The sequence below is a fragment of the Bombina bombina genome, chromosome 1 (assembly GCF_027579735.1).
Source record: "Bombina bombina isolate aBomBom1 chromosome 1, aBomBom1.pri, whole genome shotgun sequence".
Taxonomy (NCBI): domain Eukaryota; kingdom Metazoa; phylum Chordata; class Amphibia; order Anura; family Bombinatoridae; genus Bombina; species Bombina bombina.
The window spans coordinates 1459189289-1459208546 of NC_069499.1; the positions used below are offsets into that span (position 1 = coordinate 1459189289).

Sequence of the window (19258 nt, forward strand, 5' to 3'; positions counted from 1 at the left end):
CTCTTGTAGTGTATCCAGTCCACGGCCCGCCCTGTCCTAAATTTTAATTAAACTACAGTCACCACTGCACCCTATGGTTTCTCCTTTCTCGTCTTGTTTCGGTCGAATGACTGGATATGGCAGTGAGGGGAGGAGCTATATAGCAGCTCTGCTGTGGGTGATCCTCTTGCAACTTCCTGTTGGGAAGGAGAATATCCCACAAGTAATGGATGATCCGTGGACTGGATACACTACAAGAGAAATAAATTTATCAGGTAAGCATAAATTATGTTTTTGTTGTGACTCACTGCCACTGTCTGTCACTGTATCTCCTCTGTTGTTGTGACTGCCACTGTCTGTCACCGTGTCTCCTCTGTCATTGTGACTCACTGTCAATGTCTGTCACCGTGTCTCCTCTGTCATTGTGACTCACTGCCACTGTCTGTCACCATGTCTTCTCTTTCATTGTGACTCACTGTCAATGTCTTTCACTGTGTCTCCTCTGTTGTTGTAACTCACTGCCACTGTCTCCTCTGTCAATATCACTGTCTGTCACTGTGTCTCCTCTGTCGTTGTGACTCACTGTCACCACTGTGTCTCCTATCTCGTCTACCATTGGGACTCACTGTCTTTCACTGTGTCTCCTCTTTTGTTGTTACTCACTGCCATTGTCTGTCACTGTGTCTCTTCTGTCATTGTGACTCACTGTCAATGTCTGTCACTGTGTCTCCTCTGTCGTTGTGACTCACTGTCTGTCACCATGTCTCCTCTGTCAGTATCACTGCCTGTCACCGTGTCTACTCTGTCATTGTGGCTCACTGTCACTGCCTGTCACCGTGTCTCCTCTGTCATTGTGAATCACTGTACTTGCCTGTCACCGTGTCTCCTCTGTTATTGTGACTCACTGTCAATGCCTGTCACCGTGTCTCCTCTGTCATTGTGAATCACTGTACTTACCTGTCACCGTGTCTCCTCTGTTATTGTGACTCACTGTCAATGTCTGTCACCGTGCCTTCTCTGTCGTAACTCACTGCCACTGTCTGCCACCGTGTCTCCTCTTTTGTTGTGACTCCCTGCCACTTTCTGTCACTGTATCTCCTCTGTCATTGTAACTCACTGCCACTGTCTGTCACCGTGTCTCCTCTGTTGTTGTGACTCACTGCCACTGTCTGTCACCATGTCTTCTCTGTCGTTGTGACTCACTGTCAATGTCTTTCACTGTGTCTCCTCTGTTGTTGTAACTCACTGCCACTGTCTGTCACTGTATCTCCTGTCGTGACTCACTGTCACTGTCTGTCACCATGTCTCCGCTGTCAATATCACTGCCTGTCACTGTGTCTCCTCTGTCGTTGTGACTCACTGTCACTGTGTCTCCTCTGTTATTGTGACTCACTGTCACTGCCTGTCACTGTGTCTCCTCTGTTGTTGTGACTCACTGTCAATGTCTGTCAATGTGTCTCCTCTTTTGTAACTCACTGCCACTATCTGTCACTGTGTATCCTCTGTCGTTGTGACTCACTGTAAATTTTTGTCACTGTGTCTCTTCTGTTGTTGTAACTCACTGCCACTGTCTGTCACTGTGTCTCCTCTGTGGTTGTGACTCACTGTCAATGTCTGTCACCATGTCTCCTCTTTCAATATCACTGTCACTGTGTCTCCTGTCGTTGTGACTCACTGTCACTGTGTCTCCTCTGTCGCTGTGACTCACTGTCACTTCCTGTCACCATGTCTCCTCTGTCGTTGTTATTCACTGCCACTGTCTGTCACCGGAGCATCTCTATGTAAAAAAGGAAGATATTTTACCTCACAATCTCCTCAGCTCAGCAGAGTAAGTTCTGTGTAAAAAGTTATACTCAGCTGCTCCCAGCTGCAGGTTATGAACTCTTTTACTGTGATCTCATGAGATTTGACTTAACTCACATGAGATTTCATAGTAAGCTTCCTTTAACCTGAATAGGGAAATAATATGAGAGTGCACGAGGCTCATCCCCTTAGCTGTCCCAGGACAGACATACTAATATGCTGCTTAGAAATCCTTTACAATTGGATGTGGCTACTGAGGAACATTTGAGGTAAAATATCTTTCTTTTTTACATAGAGATCTTCAGGTGATATTGTCTAGTAAGCTTTTTTACAGCTATGCTGCATCACTTTCAAGTGTTTAAACATTTGGGTATTATGGCCCTTTAACTCACTGCCATTGTCTGTCACAGTGTCTCCTCTTTTGTTGTGACTCACTGTCTCTGTCACCGTGTCTCCTTTGTCCTTGTAACTCACTACCACTGTCTGTCACCATGTCCTCTCTGTCGCCGTGTCTTCTGTGTCGTTGTTACTCACTGTCACTGCCTGTCACCGTGTTTCCTCTGTCGTCGTGACTCACTGTCACTGTGTCTCGTATCTCGTCTAACATTGGGACTCACTGTCTGTCACCGTGTCTACTCTGTTGTTGTGACTCACTGTCACTATCTGTCACCATGTCTCCTATCTCATCTGTTATGGTGACTCATTGTCTGTCATTATGTATAATTATTTTTTCTGTAACTCAGCCTCTGTCTTCTCTGTCATTGGAATGTGAGTTGTGATCTTGGTCACAAAAAAACTAATGCACCTCATACCTTTTACCATTTATAGGAATCAGTTGCCTCCATGCTGAGGACACCAAATGCCACATTATTTATTTAATTTATCTTCACATGCTACAATTTATTTGATATAAAAGTCAATAAAAATGTGTACTTGAGCTTTGAAATGCTGAGGTTAAAGTATGAGAATTTCTTGCATGAAACAGTGAGAATATGATTTTTTATTTCACTCTTACCTGTGAGAAAACTCACCAAAGGTACTCAGGGACCCCCTTGCTCCGACTGTAAGATGTTTTACATAGTAAATGGTGTGTGTATAATTGCTAGCATTTATTTAGTGTTTAATGTCCCTTTAAAGCTAGTTCCAGAGAAGCAGTGCAATGACAAGACACATATATATGCTAGCGCCCAATAGTTATTGCTGCTCCTGAGCCAGCCTAGCTATGCGTTTCAACAAAGGATACCAAGCGAAGTAAATTTTATAGTAGAAGTAATTTGAAAAGTTTATAAAAAAAACATTCTCCATCTGAAGCACGAAAGATTCATTTTGATTATGTCCCTTTAAATGTTTACAATTATATACACAGCTTTGGTGAGATTAAATAAAAATAAACTAGAAGGTAACCAAAGAATTGAACAGATAATAATATCTCAATCAAGTGACTATTCTTGCCTATTGCTCTTGATTTTTTTTAAATGCATTTTTTTTGTTTGTGGAATTCACAGGGGCCTTACAGAAAGCTTTGCTTTAGCGGCAAAAAACGTTACTATAAACTGGCTTTATGGTTACAGCATTTTCTGGTAATATAAATTGGATAGAATTTTATGATAAGGTTTTTTTAATACTAAGTAAATCTAGATACGAATATTCTCTCCCTTTTCTCTCTTGTTAGTATTGCTCAGTCTCTCTCTGTACTCTGCATCATACGTGGCTTTTATCTCAGTCTTTTCAGATGATCCGAAAATATGGCCTCTCGGCTGCTTTGTTTGCTCCGGGCTGGGTGTACGAGTGTTTAGAAAAAGAAGAATTCCTGGAGAACCAACACAAGTGAGTATTTCAATTCTCGTTATTTCAAAATTAACAAGGTTGTTTTGTTTTTATTTTTCAAAGATTTGGACTGTTTTCCAGAAGGTGATTTTTTTTTCTAACAATTTTAGTTTGTTTGCTTTTCAAGACATTTTTGTGATGCCGGTGTCCTTGACAGTGAATCTTGTGAACGGTTTTGAGAAAGATGCGGCTCCATTGTTTATAAATGGAGTTTAAAGGGACATGAAACCCAAAAATTTTCTTTCATGATTCAGATATAGAGCATACAATTTTAAACATCTTTCCAATTTACTAGTAAGTCAATTTGAAGGGGTAGTAATGCAGTACTGGGAGCTAGCTAAACACATCATGCGAGCGAATGACTAGAGGCATATATGTGGAGCCACCAATCAAGAAGTTTCTGCCCTTATACTATCCTCCCACCTCACTACCTGTCCCCTCAACCCCATCCCCTCTCTTCTACCCTTACCCCTATTCTCACACACATCTTCAACCTCTCCCTCAGCACTGGTATATTTCCCTTATCTCTTAAACATGCACTGGTCACACCTATCCTCAAAAAACCTTCTCTTGATCCAACCTCCCTATCCAACTACCGCCCTATTTCCCTTTTCCCTCTTGCCTCAAAGCTTCTTGAAAAGCTAGTATATGCACATCTAACCCGTTACCTTACATTAAACTCCCTCCTTGACCCACTGCAATCTGGATTTCGTCTCCATCACTCCACAGAGACAGCAATTGTTAAGGTTACCAATGACCTACTTACAGCAAAATTAAAAGGCCACTTCTCTCTGCTTATCCTCCTTGATCCTGTCGACCACCCTCTTTTGCTCCAAATCCTCCAATACTTCAGCATTGGTGACACAGCTCTCTTGTGGTTTTCTTCCTATCTGTCTAGCATACCTTTAGTGTAGCCTTCTCTGGGGCATCCTCTGCCCTGTTACCACTTTATGTTGGGGTACCGCAAGGGTCTGTCCTCGCTCCCCTTTTCTTTTCAATCTGCATGTCATCATTAGGTTCCTTAATAAAGTCCCACGGGTTTGAACAGCATTTGTATGCCAACGACACCCAAATCTACTTCTCTGCACCAGATCTATCTCCTTCCTTGCTAACCCGTGTCACTAACTATCTCTCTCATATCTAACCTTGTATGTCCTCTACCTACCTTAACCCCCCCCCTTCCTCCAATATCTCCACCCCCCATTTCTCTATAACTATCGATAACTCCATCATTACCCCTACCCCGCATGCCCGATGTCTTGGGGTCACACTTGACTCAGATCTTTCTTTCACTCCTCACATTCAGTCCTTGGCTAAAGCCAGCCGCTTCGACCTTAAAAGCATCTCTAAAATTAGACATTTCCATACACAAGACACAACTAAGATTTTAATCCACTCTCTCATCCTTTCCCGCCTCGACTACTGCAACTCCATCCTCTCTGGTCTCCCTAGCTCCTTTACAATCCTCTGCCAGGCTCATCTTCCTTACACGTCGCTCTTCATCTGCAGCACCTCTCTGCCAATCCCTTCCTCTTGCCTCCAGGATTAAAAACAAAATTCTCACTCTGACATAGAAAGCCCTCAACTGCATTGCTCCCCCCAACATCTCAGACCTTGTTTCCAGATACTCTCCCTCCCGTCCCCTTCGCTCTGCTCACAATCTCCTACTCTCCTCCTCTCTTGTAACCTTCCCGTTTTACTTCTCCAGACTGGCTCCCATCTTATTGAACTCCTTGCCTTGCTCCACAAGACTCTCCCCTAGTTTTAAAAGCTCCAAGCCCTCCCTAAAGACTCTACTATTCAGGGATGCATACAACCTACACTAACCTTCCTATCTCCATAGCTATCCCCTCAAACCCCTTAGCATGTAAGCTTATGAGCCCAGCTGTTTGTAGATAATCTTCATAAGAGCTGACTTCAACAGTGCAACTCTCGGCAGGACCCTCTACCCATTTGATCCCCATAAATGTTTTCTTGTATACCGCCTATGTTTATAGCGCTGCGGAATCTGTTGGCGCTCTACAAATACCTAATAATAAAAATAAATAATAATAATCACCAGTTAGCTACCATTAGTACATTGCTGCTCCTCAGCCTGCTTCACAGACATTATTTTCAGCAAAGGATACTAAGAGTACAAATCAAATTAAACTATAGAAGTAAATAGGAATGTTTAAAAGTGCAGCTGTGACAAGGCCAGGTACAAATATCTTTAATTTTATTTATTTATTTATAAAATATTTTACCAGGAAGGATACATTGAGATTTCTCTCGTTTTCAAGTATGTCCTGGGTCCACAAAACATTGCATTGATACAATAGGGTGCAATAAAATACAAAAACAATAATAATACACAATAGATGCAAAAATTTTACATAGAACAGGTAAGAAATATATAATCAACCATGACAGGTGCATTCTGTTTTGAGATATGTAGAGAGGGATCTCTTAAAGGATATTAGGCTTGGGGAAGGTTTGAAAGTGTGCGGGAGGTCATTCCATAACTGTGGCGCTCGGTAGGAAAAGGAGGATCGTGCTGCTTTCTTTTTGTATTGAGGCAAGCTAAATAATGTGCTGGTACTGGATCGGAGGTTATAGGAGGTGGGAATAGCCGGGGAGAGCATTCTGCTCAGGTAGGGTGGGAGCTTCCCAGAAAAGCTCTTAAACACAAGACAGGAAAGATGGAGGGTGCGTCTGGATTCCAGCGTCAGCCAGTTTAGTTATTTTAGCATGTTACAATGGTGGGTCTTGTAGTTACATTGTAGCACAAAGCGGCAGAACGAGTTATACAATGTTTTACGTTTATTAAGGTGAGTTTACGGTGCAGGTGTGTATGCTACGTCCCCATAATCCATGATAGGCATCAGCATTTGCTGTAAATCTTTTGCTTTACTGTAGGGCTGAGGCAAGATTTGTTTCTGTACAGGGCACCTCATTTTAGATAAAGTTTATGTGCAAGTTTTTAGGGTCTAACAACATACCCAAGTATTTGAAAGAGTGGACTGCGGTAAGCGTGCAATTAAATTTTGTTTTGATGCGTAGATGGGAATTTTGTAATTTGTGTAATTTAGGCCCAGTTCCAAAGATCATTGTGACAGTTTTGTCAGTGTTTAGGAAGAGTTTGTTTTTTGAGATCCACTTTTCTACCTCTGTGAACTGTTCTTGGAGCACTGCTTCAAGCTGCGGCAGATCAGATTTTTTTTGCATAGATTACTGTGTCGTCTGCGTACATGTGTACAGTTGAGGATTTGCAGACATTAGGCAAATCATTTATAAATAATGTGAATAGTAGGGGGCCGAGAATGGAACCTTGGGGAACACCACACGTGACTGGGAGAGGGAGGGAGTCACTGTTAGAAACAGACATATTCTGATCTAAAGCAGGTTAACGGACGATCAGCAATACCAGAGTTTATTAGTTTTAGCAGTAGTATGTCGTGGTCCACTGTGTCAAAAGCCTTAGCAAAATCAAGGAAAATAGCTCCAGTTAGGTCTCCTTGTTCCATGCCAGTTTGGATGTCGTTGCAAACTTTTAGGAGGGCAGTTGTAGTGGAGTGATTCGGTCGAAAACCTGATTGATCAGGGGTCAGATAGTTAGAAAGTTGTTAATACTCGCATATTTGCGTATGGACGCATTTTTCTAAGATTTTTGACAATACTGGGAGCAATGATATAGGGCTAGAGTTAGAAACCAAGGTTAACTCCCCACTTTTATGAATAGGCACTATTCTTGCAGTTTTCCAGAGTTTGGGTATGTATCCAGACACCAAGGATTCGTTAATTAGGGTTGTGACAGGCTTAGCAATTGCCAGCGCACTGAGCTTCAACAGCATTGCTGGGATTTGATCAAGTCCAGACTGTTTTTTCATTTTTAGATTATTAAGGTGTTTCTTAACGACATTGATGGGTACAGGTCTAAAATTGAACTTCTCTATATTGGGTCTTTGCTGTTTTAGTGGGGCCTGATCCACATTTGTAGCTTCAGGATGCGTGCCATTTATTAGTTTGTCAATCAGGGTGGTGGAGCATCCAACAAAATAATTGTTAAAGGCATTTGCTACTTCTAAGGGGAGTTGCAGGTTTTGGTTATCCACATTGACAGTGGAGGGTTGGGAGTGGATTGGTGGATTTTGAAGTTATTTATGAGTTTCCAAAACTTTCTAGGGTTAGATATGTTATTGTTCAGATTTTCACAGAAATATTGGGCCTTAGCCAATTTTGTTTGTTTAGTGCATATATTTTGCCATTGTCTATATACACAGTGATCATTCATAGAGCCAGTATGCTTGAACTTTGACCACAATGAATCCCGAAATTGGTACATTTGAATGAGTTAAATACAAATACAAAATTTGTTTTTTTAGCACACCTTACAAAACGTTTAAACCTATTTGTTTGTACATTTGAATGAGGTCAGCTGTGATCCAATTCAAGTGTGCTGCTTTTACTCTCACCTTACGCAGTCTGTAGGAGTTCAGACTGAAAGAATTCAACTGCAGAGTCTAGATCTGGGATTAGGTTTAATCTGTGCCAGGGGAGGTTCTTGATGTCATTTAGAAATGATTGAATATTAATTTTTTTTAAGGAACTGGTGATTTTAACCTTGGGAGAGGATTTAGTAGCCTTTATTTCTTTCATGTAATTAGCAAGAGTCCATGAGCTAGTGACGTATGGGATATACATTCCTACCAGGAGGGGCAAAGTTTCCCAAACCTCAAAATGCCTATAAATACACCCCTCACCACACCCACAAATCAGTTTTACAAACTTTGCCTCCTATGGAGGTGGTGAAGTAAGTTTGTGCTAGATTCTACGTTGATATGCGCTCCGCAGCAGGTTGGAGCCCGGTTTTCCTCTCAGCGTGCAGTGAATGTCAGAGGGATGTGAGGAGAGTATTGCCTGTTTGAATTCAATGATCTCCTTCTACGGGGTCTATTTCATGGGTTCTCTGTTATCGGTCGTAGAGATTCATCTCTTACCTCCCTTTTCAGATCGACGATATACTCTTATATATACCATTACCTCTGCTGATTCTCGTTTCAGTACTGGTTTGGCTTTCTACAACATGTAGATGAGTGTCCTGGGGTAAGTAAGTCTTATTTTCTGTGACACTCTAAAGCTATGGTTGGGCACTTTTTTATAAAATTCTAAATATATGTATTCAAACATTTATTTGCCTTGACTCAGGATGTTCAACATTTCCTTATTTCAGACAGTCAGTTTCATATTTGGGATAATGCATTTGAATATATCATTTTTATCTTACCTTAAAATTTGACTTTTTCCCTGTGGGCTGTTAGGCTCGCGGGGGCTGAAAATGCTTCATTTTATTGCGTCATTCTTGGCGCGGACTTTCTTGGCGCGAAATTTTTTTTCTATTTCTGGCGTCATACGTGTCGCCGGAAGTTGCGTCATTTTTGACGTTTTTCGCGCCAAAAATGTCGGCGTTCCGGATGTGGCGTCATTTTTGGCGCTAATAGCATTTAGGCGCCAAATATTGTGGGCGTCAATTTTGTCTCCACTTCATTTTAGTCTCATTATTTGTTGCTTCTGGTTGCTAGAAGCTTGTTCACTGGCATTTTTTCCCATTCCTGAAACTGTCATTTAAGGAATTTGATCAATTTTGCTTTATATGTTGTTTTTTCTATTACATATTGCAAGATGTCCCACGTTGCAACTGAGTCAGAAGATACTACTGGAAAATCGCTGCCTGGTGCTGGAACTACCAAAGCTAAGTGTATCTGCTGTAAACTTTTGGTAGTTGTTCCTCCAGCTGTTGTTTGTATTAAATGTCATGACAAACTTGTTAATGCAGAAAATATTTCCTTTAGTAAAGTACCATTACCTGTTGCAGTTCCATCAACATCTAATGTTCAGAGTGTTCCTGATAACATAAGAGATTTTGTTTCTGAATCCATTAAGAAGGCTATGTCTGTTATTCCTCCTTCTGGTAAACATAAAAAGTATTTTAAAACTTCTCTTTATACAGATGAATTTTTAAATGAACATCATCATTCTGATTCTAATGATTCTTCTGATACAGAGGATTCTGTCTCAGAGGTTGATGCTGATAAATCGTCATATTTATTTAAAATGGAATTTATCCGTTCTTTACTTAAAGAAGTCCTAATTGCATTAGAAATTGAGGATTCTGGTCCTCTTGATACTAAATCTAAACGTTTAGACAAGGTCTTTTGATCTCCTGTGGTTATTCCAGATCTTTTTCCTGTTCCTGGTGCTATTTCTGAAGTAATTTCCAGAGAATGGAATAATTTGGGTAATTCATTTACTCCTTCTAAACGTTTTAAGCAATTATATCCTGTACCGTCCGACAGATTAGAGTTTTGGGACAAAATCCCTAAAGTTGATGGGGCTATTTCTACCCTTGCTAAACGTACTACTATTCCTACGGCAGATGGTACTTCCTTTAAGGATCCTTTAGATAGGAAAATTGAATCCTTTCTAAGAAAAGCTTATCTGTGTTCAGGTAATCTTCTTAGACCTGCTATATCATTGGCTGATGTTGCTGCAGCTTCAACTTTTTGGTTGGAAACTTTAGCGCAACAAGTAACAGATCATGATTCTCATAATATTATTATTCTTCTTCAACATGCTAATAATTTTATCTGTGATGCCATTTTTGATATTATCAGAGTTGATGTCAGGTTTATGTCTCTAGCTATTTTAGCTAGAAGAGCTTTATGGCTTAAAACTTGGAATGCTGATATGTCTTCTAAATCAACTCTACTTTCCCTTTCGTTCCAGGGTAATAAATTATTTGGTTCTCAGTTGGATTCTATTATCTCAACTGTTACTGGTGGGAAAGGAACTTTACCACAGGATAAAAAATCTAAAGGTAAAAACAGGGCTAATAATCGTTTTCGTTCCTTTCGTTTCAACAAAGAACAAAAGCCTGATCCTTCATCCTCAGGAGCAGTTTCAGTTTGGAAACCATCTCCAGTCTGGAATAAATCCAAGCCTTCTAGAAAAGCAAAGCCAGCTTCTAAGTCCACATGAAGGTGCGGCCCTCATTCCAGCTCAGCTGGTAGGGGGCAGATTACGTTTTTTCAAAGAAATTTGGATCAATTCTGTTCACAATCTTTGGATTCAGAACATTGTTTCAGAAGGGTACAGAATTGGTTTCAAGATAAGACCTCCTGCAAAGAGATTTTTTCTTTCCCGTGTCCCAGTAAACCCAGTGAAAGCTCAAGCATTTCTGAAATGTGTTTCAGATCTAGAGTTGGCTGGAGTAATTATGCCAGTTCCAGTTTTGGAACAGGGGCTGGGGTTTTATTCGAATCTCTTCATTGTACCCAAGAAGGAGAATTCCTTCAGACCAGTTCTGGATCTAAAAATATTGAATCGTTATGTAAGGATACCAACATTCAAAATGGTAACTGTAAGGACTATCTTGCCTTTTGTTCAGCAAGGGCATTATATGTCTACAATAGATTTACAGTATGCATATCTGCATATTCCGATTCATCCAGCTTACTATCAGTTCCTGAGATTCTCTTTCCTGGACAAGCATTACCAGTTTGTGGCTCTGCCGTTTGGCCTAGCTACAGCTCCAATAATTTTTACAAAGGTTCTCGGTGCCCTTCTGTCTGTAATCAGAGAACAGGGTATTGTGGTATTTCCTTATGATATATCGATATCTTGGTACTTGCTCAGTCTTCACATTTAGCAGAATCTCATACGAATCGACTTGTGTTGTTTCTTCAAGATCATGGTTGGAGGATCAATTCACTAAAAAGTTCATTGATTCCTCAGACAAGGGTAACCTTTTTAGGTTTCCAGATAGATTCAGTGTCCATGACTCTATCTTTGACAGACAAGAGACGTCTAAAATTGATTTCAGCTTGTCGAAACCTTCAGTCTCAATCATTCCCTTCGGTAGCCTTATGCATGGAAATTCTAGGTCTTATGACTGCTGCATCGGACGCGATCCCCTTTGCTCGTTTTCACATGCGACCTCTTCAGCTCTGTATGCTGAACCAATGGTGCAGGGATTACACAAAGATATCTCAATTAATATCTTTAAAACCGATTGTCCGACATTCTCTGACGTGGTGGACAGATCACCATCGTTTAATTCAGGGGGCTTCTTTTGTTCTTCCGACCTGGACTATAATCTCAACAGATGCAAGTCTTACAGGTTGGGGAGCTGTGTGGGGGTCTCTGACGGCACAAGGGGTTTGGGAATCTCAGGAGGTGAGATTACCGATCAATATTTTGGAACTCCGTGCAATTTTCAGAGCTCTTCAGTCTTGGCCTCTTCTGAAGAGAGAGTCGTTCATTTGTTTTCAGACAGACAATGTCACAACTGTGGCATACATCAATCATCAAGGAGGGACTCACAGTCCTCTGGCTATGAAAGAAGTATCTCGAATTCTGGTTTGGGCGGAATCCAGCTCCTGTCTAATCTCTGCGGTTCATATCCCAGGTATAGACAATTGGGAAGCGGATTATCTCAGTCGCCAAACGTTGCATCCGGGCGAATGGTCTCTTCACCCAGAGGTATTTCTTCAGATTGTTCAAATGTGGGAACTCCCACAAATAGATCTGATGGCTTCTCATCTAAACAATAAACTTCCCAGGTATCTGTCCAGATCCCGGGATCCTCAGGCGGAGGCAGTGGATGCATTATCACTTCCTTGGAAGTATCATCCTGCCTATATCTTTCCGCCTCTAGTTCTTCTTCCAAGGGTAATCTCCAAGATTCTGAAGGAATGCTCGTTTGTTCTGCTGGTAGCTCCAGCATGGCCTCACAGGTTTTGGTATGCGGATCTTGTCCGGATGGCCTCTTGCCAGCCGTGGACTCTTCCGTTAAGACCAGACCTTCTGTCGCAAGGTCCTTTCTTCCATCAGGATCTCAAATCCTTAAATTTAAAGGTATGGAGATTGAACGCTTGATTCTTGGTCAAAGAGGTTTCTCTGACTCTGTGATTAATACTATGTTACAGGCTCGTAAATCTGTATCTAGAGAGATATATTATAGAGTCTGGAAGACTTATATTTCTTGGTGTCTTTCTCATCTTTTTTCCTGGCATTCTTTTAGAATTCCGAGAATTTTACAGTTTCTTCAGGATGGTTTAGATAAAGGTTTGTCCGCAAGTTCCTTGAAAGGACAAATCTCTGCTCTTTCTGTTCTTTTTCACAGAAAGATTGCTAATCTTCCTGATATTCATTGTTTTGTACAAGCTTTGGTTCGTATAAAACCTGTCATTAAGTCTATTTCTCCTCCTTGGAGTTTGAATTTGGTTCTGAGGGCTCTTCAAGCTCCTCCTTTTGAACCCATGCATTCATTGGACATTAAATTACTTTCTTGGAAAGTTTTGTTCCTTTTGGCCATCTCTTCTGCCAGAAGAGTCTCTGAATTATCTGCTCTTTCTTGTGAGTCTCCTTTTCTGATTTTTCATCAGGATAAGGCGGTGTTGCGAACTTCTTTTGAATTTTTACCTAAGGTTGTGAATTCCAACAACATTAGTAGAGAAATTGTGGTTCCTTCATTATGTCCTAATCCTAAGAATTCTAAGGAGAAATCATTGCATTCTTTGGATGTTGTTAGAGCTTTGAAATATTATGTTGAGGCTACTAAGTCTTTCCGAAAGACTTCTAGTCTATTTGTCATCTTTTCCGGTTCTAGAAAAGGTCAGAAAGCTTCTGCCATTTCTTTGGCCTCTTGGTTGAAATCCTTAATTCACCATGCTTATGTCGAGTCGGGTAAAACTCCGCCTCAAAGGATTACAGCTCATTCTACTAGGTCAGTTTCTACTTCCTGGGCGTTTAGGAATGAGGCTTCGGGTTGATAAGATTTGCAAAGCAGCAACTTGGTCCTCTTTGCATACTTTTACTAAATTCTACCATTTTGATGTGTTTTCTTCTTCTGAAGCAGTTTTTGGTAGAAAAGTACTTCAGGCAGCGGTTTCAGTTTGAATCTTCTGCTTATGTTTTCATTAAACTTTATTTTTGGGTGTGGATTATTTTCAGCAGGAATTGGCTGTCTTTATTTTATCCCTCCCTCTCTAGTGACTCTTGCGTGGAAAGATCCACATCTTGGATAGTCATTATCCCATATGTCACTAGCTCATGGACTCTTGCTAATTACATGAAAGAAAACATAATTTATGTAAGAACTTACCTGATAAATTCATTTCTTTCATATTAGCAAGAGTCCATGAGGCCCACCCTTTTTGGTGGTTATGATTTTTTTGTATAAAGCACAACTATTCCAATTCCTTATTTTATATGCTTTCACACTTTTTTTTTATCACCCCACTTCTTGGCTATTCGTTAAACTGATTTGTGGGTGTGGTGAGGGGTGTATTTATAGGCATTTTGAGGTTTGGGAAACTTTGCCCCTCCTGGTAGGAATGTATATCCCATACGTCACTAGCTCATGGACTCTTGCTAATATGAAAGAAATTAATTTATCAGGTAAGTTCTTACATAAATTATGTTTTTGCGCACGCAGTACACTAAGCAGTGGTCACTGAAATTGTTAGGGAGAACACCTGCCTCCTGGATTCGGTCGGGAGAAGTGGAGAGAATCCAGTCGAGCAGGGTATGATTATGGCTTTTGATGTTTATGCGAGTTGGGGAGGAGATTAATTGCGTTAGATGCAAAGATTTAAACAGCGAGCGACAACTGTTATTTTTTGGATTCAGCCAATCAATGTTAAAATCTCCAAAAACCAAAATTTCACTTTTTGGGTTTTGAGCTATGGTTTCACTAAGGATCTGTGCTATGTCCGAAATGGAATGCACAGGGGAGGGAGCTAGGTGGGCGGTAGATTCCTGCAACAATGATTGATTTACTGCAAGGGATCTCAATTTTGCCAGAAAGGAAATCAAAGGTGGCAGGAGAGCTAGATTTTTGTATGGGGGTGAACTTTGTGGAATTGTCAATATAAATTACAATGCCGCCTCCTCTCTTTGCTCTGTCAATTCTATGGCATGAATACCCATGTATTGCAATGGCAGAGTCAGGTATTTTTGCAGTTAGCCATGATTCAGAGATCACAATGATTTTTGGCTTGTATTGTAAACACCAAGCTTGCAGTGCATCGATTTTTGGTAGTAAGCTGTGGATATTACAGTGCACAAAGGAGAGGCCTTTTTTAGTTGGAAGGCTAGGAATGGAATTTGCTGGGGAACCAGGGTTAGACTCTACATCATTTGCAAGGGCAAGTAACATAAGGAATAGGAATTTGGACATAGTTGTTGTTTGGCTATATAGTGAATGGCATACTTTATAATTTTGTGAGGTGGGGGTAGGAGGGTTATTTTTTATAACTCTCCACCAGCACTCAGCAGATAAGTTACAGCAACAGAGTAGGCCATGGTGTATGATAATTTGTTTTCCAGCTTGAGGTGGGTGCTTATGGCGGTAGTGATGTGAACAAAATTGGAGTGAGAAAAGGGTTGTCACAAATATCAGTATGGTCATATTTTGATACATGTTAGTGCTATGAGTTGTGTAGATGAAAATAAAACAAAAATAGTACAATATAAAAAAAGAAATATATGTGTGTGTATATATATATATATATATATATATATATATATATATATATATATATATATACACACTATCGATATGGGATATATAGCTATTTGTAGGGAGAGAGGGTATGTATTCTAAAGGGTTAAGTGAATGGAAGGATGTGCTGATCGGTGTTTGCAGCTGTCAGTTTAGGAGAATGAAAGTTGTGTGGGAGACTATCTATAAATGGGGGAATGAACCTTGGGTGGGTGGGGTGAGGGGCAGGGTGGGAGGGTAACTATCTTCCAAAGGCTACCTTTAGCAGAGGGCTGTGTCAGCTGATGTGGGTCTGTGAATGTTCTTTAAAGACTGTTGCAAATTTACTTTAAAAGTCAGCTGGGGGAGAGAGATATATTAGTGTTAGATTGGCCTGCAAAAAAAGTTAAGGGAGGGGGTATCTATGGACATTTGAGCTAGGGGTCATACAGGCAAAAAACACAGGGACAGTTCACAAATTAAAGAGATAAGAGAGGCATCCATTGAGGAAAATAAAACCATTAAACAAGCAAGATATATGGTCCATCAATGTGCTCCAATATGCATTTAAAATAAAGAATAAAAAGAATAGCCAATACATATTACAACACACACATTTCCTTATTTGTTTTGATACTTTGCAATGAGTTTTTTTCTATGAGATTGTTTTACAAACAAGTTTTATTGAATTTTGGCCAATGTATCCGGTCTCACCTGTGAAGCTCTCTCTTCCTCCTCTTTATCGCACTCACTATAACACTCTGCGCCTCTCTTGCTTCAGGTTCTGGTCTCTATTGGAAAATTATCTCCCCTCACACAGTCTCTGCTCACTGCCCCTCTGCTCGTCGTTCTGTGTTGGACGTGGAAATAAACGATTCTCCTATGGGGAGGTGAGAACTTGTCAAATTTTCATAAACAGTCCTAGAGCTGGTATGGAACTTTATTTTTTTTAATTTGTTCAACCTTTTACTTTATGTGTTGTGCTTGTGATTTTGGTTTAATGACTATAGCACAATATTCCATGGAACAAGAGAACATGTGTCAAGTGCTTTATAGGCACGCCGGGGCAAGTCCTTAGTTTCTTGGCAATCTTGACTCTGTAGTCTCTTACTGTACTACTTCTCAGTCACTTGCCAAGCTCAGACAAGGCTTCCTATTCACATATCGTGCTACCCCTCACATGCAAGTACCTGTCACTGTGCTATGCCCCTAACACACACATTGCTGTCGGTCACTGTCTTAGCTGTTCTAGTTTTTGTCATCCCAGCATATAGTGTCTGTGCTAGAGCTTTTGTTGTTACATTAGATTTTTCTATTTAATCCTGATGTCAGTGTGTCGTTATGTTACTGATATTAATAACACTGTTGCACATTCGCCTTGTGTTTGCTTTTAGGGAGAAGACATTGGTCCTTGGTGTAACCTAAGTGCACAGGAGCTGCAGCCAATTTTCTCAGAAGTGTCACTGGCTGAGGATGGTGGAGGCCATGTGAGAACTCGCATTTGTCCACAGGACGCCTGGCATGGAGGCAACTCCCTCCTTATCGATGGCACCTTACCAGCGGGAATGGATGGGGTTACCGTAAGGTTAGTTGCTTGTTTTCTTTTCAGGACTTCTGGTGTTTTCAATGAGGCTTCCTGTAAGGTCAGGGCTTTGGTGTATTAGAGAGTAATTACTGTGAAGTTATTGCTCTTGTGTATGTGACTATAATATCACTATTAAGTAGCAGTTCATCAGTATCTTTATCCTGGAGTATAGAGATGATCACCTTGTGCAGTGGTTAAATACATAGATATATAAAAGCAATAATGTAATAATAAATAAAATGCTGTAACAATGCTGTAATAAATGTACAAGGTCAGTTGTCTATCAGTATACAGAGCACCATAAAGCCGGTGGAACACTCATTCTATGGCAGAACGTTATCCAGCTGCCAATTATCATATCTGTAAATTATTCTCAAAAATAATACAATTGAACCCTTCACCCTGCAATGTTAACTCAAAGTGACTTTTTCTGTCATTCCTCTTTTTGTAAAAGAAACAAACATTTTCTTTCTTAAAGGAACATGAAACCCCTAATTTCTTTCTAATGACACGATGAGTCCATGGATCATCTAATTACTAATGGGATATATCACTCCTGCCTAGCAGGAGACGGCAAAGAGCACCACAGCAAAACTGTTAAATATCACCTCCCTTCCCTCCCACCCCAGTCATTCTCTTTGCCTATGTTAGAGCAAGGAAGTGGTAAAGTTAGGTGTTAGTAAAAGACTCTTCAAGCAAGATTTTTTTTTTTTTTTTAAGTGGTGCAAGATTGTGCTGCTTTGTTCTAGGGTGTAGCCGTAGTCCATATCAGTCTCTTCAGTAGAGCAGTGGTGGCTTTAGAGCAATGGGAACTTGTGGGACATATTTCTCACTGCGCCTCCCATATAGTGTATACTGCCCTAATTCTGAAAGCCTGAGTAAGATCACTCAGTCTTTTTTCTCTTTCCACAGGTCCATGGGAGGGAGAGGACCTCTCAAATCTAATGAGCTGCCTTGCTGCCTGGCAGATCTTTGAGGCAAGTGCTGCTTTATTTTTTCAGAGGAAGAAAAATTTGGGGCACTTTATTTATTTATTGGGACACACAGTTTCCTCTATAAGTTTGGGGGAACAATTCCATAAGGCAGTTAGTTGAAAGCAGGCACTGGGGCTACTACATAGGGGCTGAGGAGTTAAGGGCTCATACGTGTGTGAATTCACTTCTCCCGGCGGTTTGTTTCTAAGAGACTTTTACCGACCGGGAGATTATCTACGGCTCATTCTCTGTGGTGTTTCTGCTCTCGGCGGTTTGTCAGTTACTGACCGGGAGATTATTGTTTAAGACGCCCAAGATGGGCGGGACTTAGCTGAGGTGGCAACTACTGTTGCGCGCCTTTTTCACTCTGCGCTTCCGGATCAGAACTGTACCTATGCAGTACCTAGTGAAAGACAGCACAGAAACTGTCGCTAGAAGCTTCAGCCTACTCCGGACTGTTGGTTTTTACAGATAAAGAAAAAAAAGACCAGTCCGGATTATTATCTAAATAAGGGGATTCCTCCGGTGCAGCAGGGCAGGTAGGCACCTCAGCAGAGCTAAGCTGAGGTGTAGAGGTCATCTGGGGAATTTTTTTGTATCATTAGTTACCTTGCTGTACAAATAAAAAAAAAGTAACGTTTTGAAATTTAAAGAGACAGTAACATTTTTTTCTGCTTTAATATATAATATAAAGAATTTCAGTTTTATATTTCATAATTTGATTCATTGTGAGTCAGAATGGACCAAGAGGCCAAAATTATGTTTTGATGCCAATGTGGAACCACCAATCCCTTTCTGTTCCTCATGTATTGAGAGAACTTTAAATTACAGAGAGAGAATTTTTTTCTGAGCCAAAATCTTCTAAGGCGGATGCTGTTCAGGAGTCTAATAATAATGTTCAGTATATGCCGCAGCTTTCTCCTCAAGCGTCCCAACTTTTATTGCCCACACATGCAGTGCCCTGCGCTTCCTCTTTAACTTCTTCTGGAGTTACGCTGCAAGACATCACTTCCCTCCTGTCCTCTGCAGTTTCTGATGAGTTGTCTGCTTTTGCCATGTTGCAGGGAAAACGCAAGAGGAACAATAAACATTCAGTAAGCGAGGTTACTGACTAAGTTGTTGCTATTTCAAATGCCCCCTCACAGAAGCCTACGGTGAAATTTCAGATTCTGACAGTGTAATTATTTCTGCTGATACTGAAGTTGTATCTTTCAGGTTTAAGTTAGAACACCTCCGTATGCTACTCAAGGAGGTTTTAGCTACATTGGACGACAGCGACACCATGGTCGTAGTTAATCCTAAGAAATCCAGTAAGCTAAACAAATATTTTGATATACCTTCCTTGGTGGAGGTTTTTCCTGTACCAGATCGAGCTACTGAGATCATTGCTAAGGAATGGGAGAGACTGGGTATCCCTTTTTCTCCATCTCCTATATTTAAAAAGATGTTTCCCATACCGGACTCTATCAAGGAGTCTTGGCAAACAGTACCCAAGGTGGAAGGGTTAGTTTCCACTCTGGCCAAGAGAACTACCATCCCCATAGAGGATAGTTGTGCCTTTAAAGA

The 19258-nt window shown here is 40.7% G+C and overlaps 1 protein-coding gene across 1 annotated transcript in view; it reads left to right on the plus strand.

Annotated features, from left to right (window-relative positions):
- ENGASE (endo-beta-N-acetylglucosaminidase) overlaps nucleotides 1-19258 on the plus strand; it is a 115126-nt gene that overhangs the window by 57282 nt on the left and 38586 nt on the right. Inside the window, exons 9-11 of the mRNA XM_053706336.1 lie at nucleotides 3506-3609; nucleotides 15915-16023; nucleotides 16528-16718. Coding sequence (XP_053562311.1) covers nucleotides 3506-3609; nucleotides 15915-16023; nucleotides 16528-16718 — 404 coding nt within the window. The remainder of the gene's footprint in view (nucleotides 1-3505; nucleotides 3610-15914; nucleotides 16024-16527; nucleotides 16719-19258) is intronic.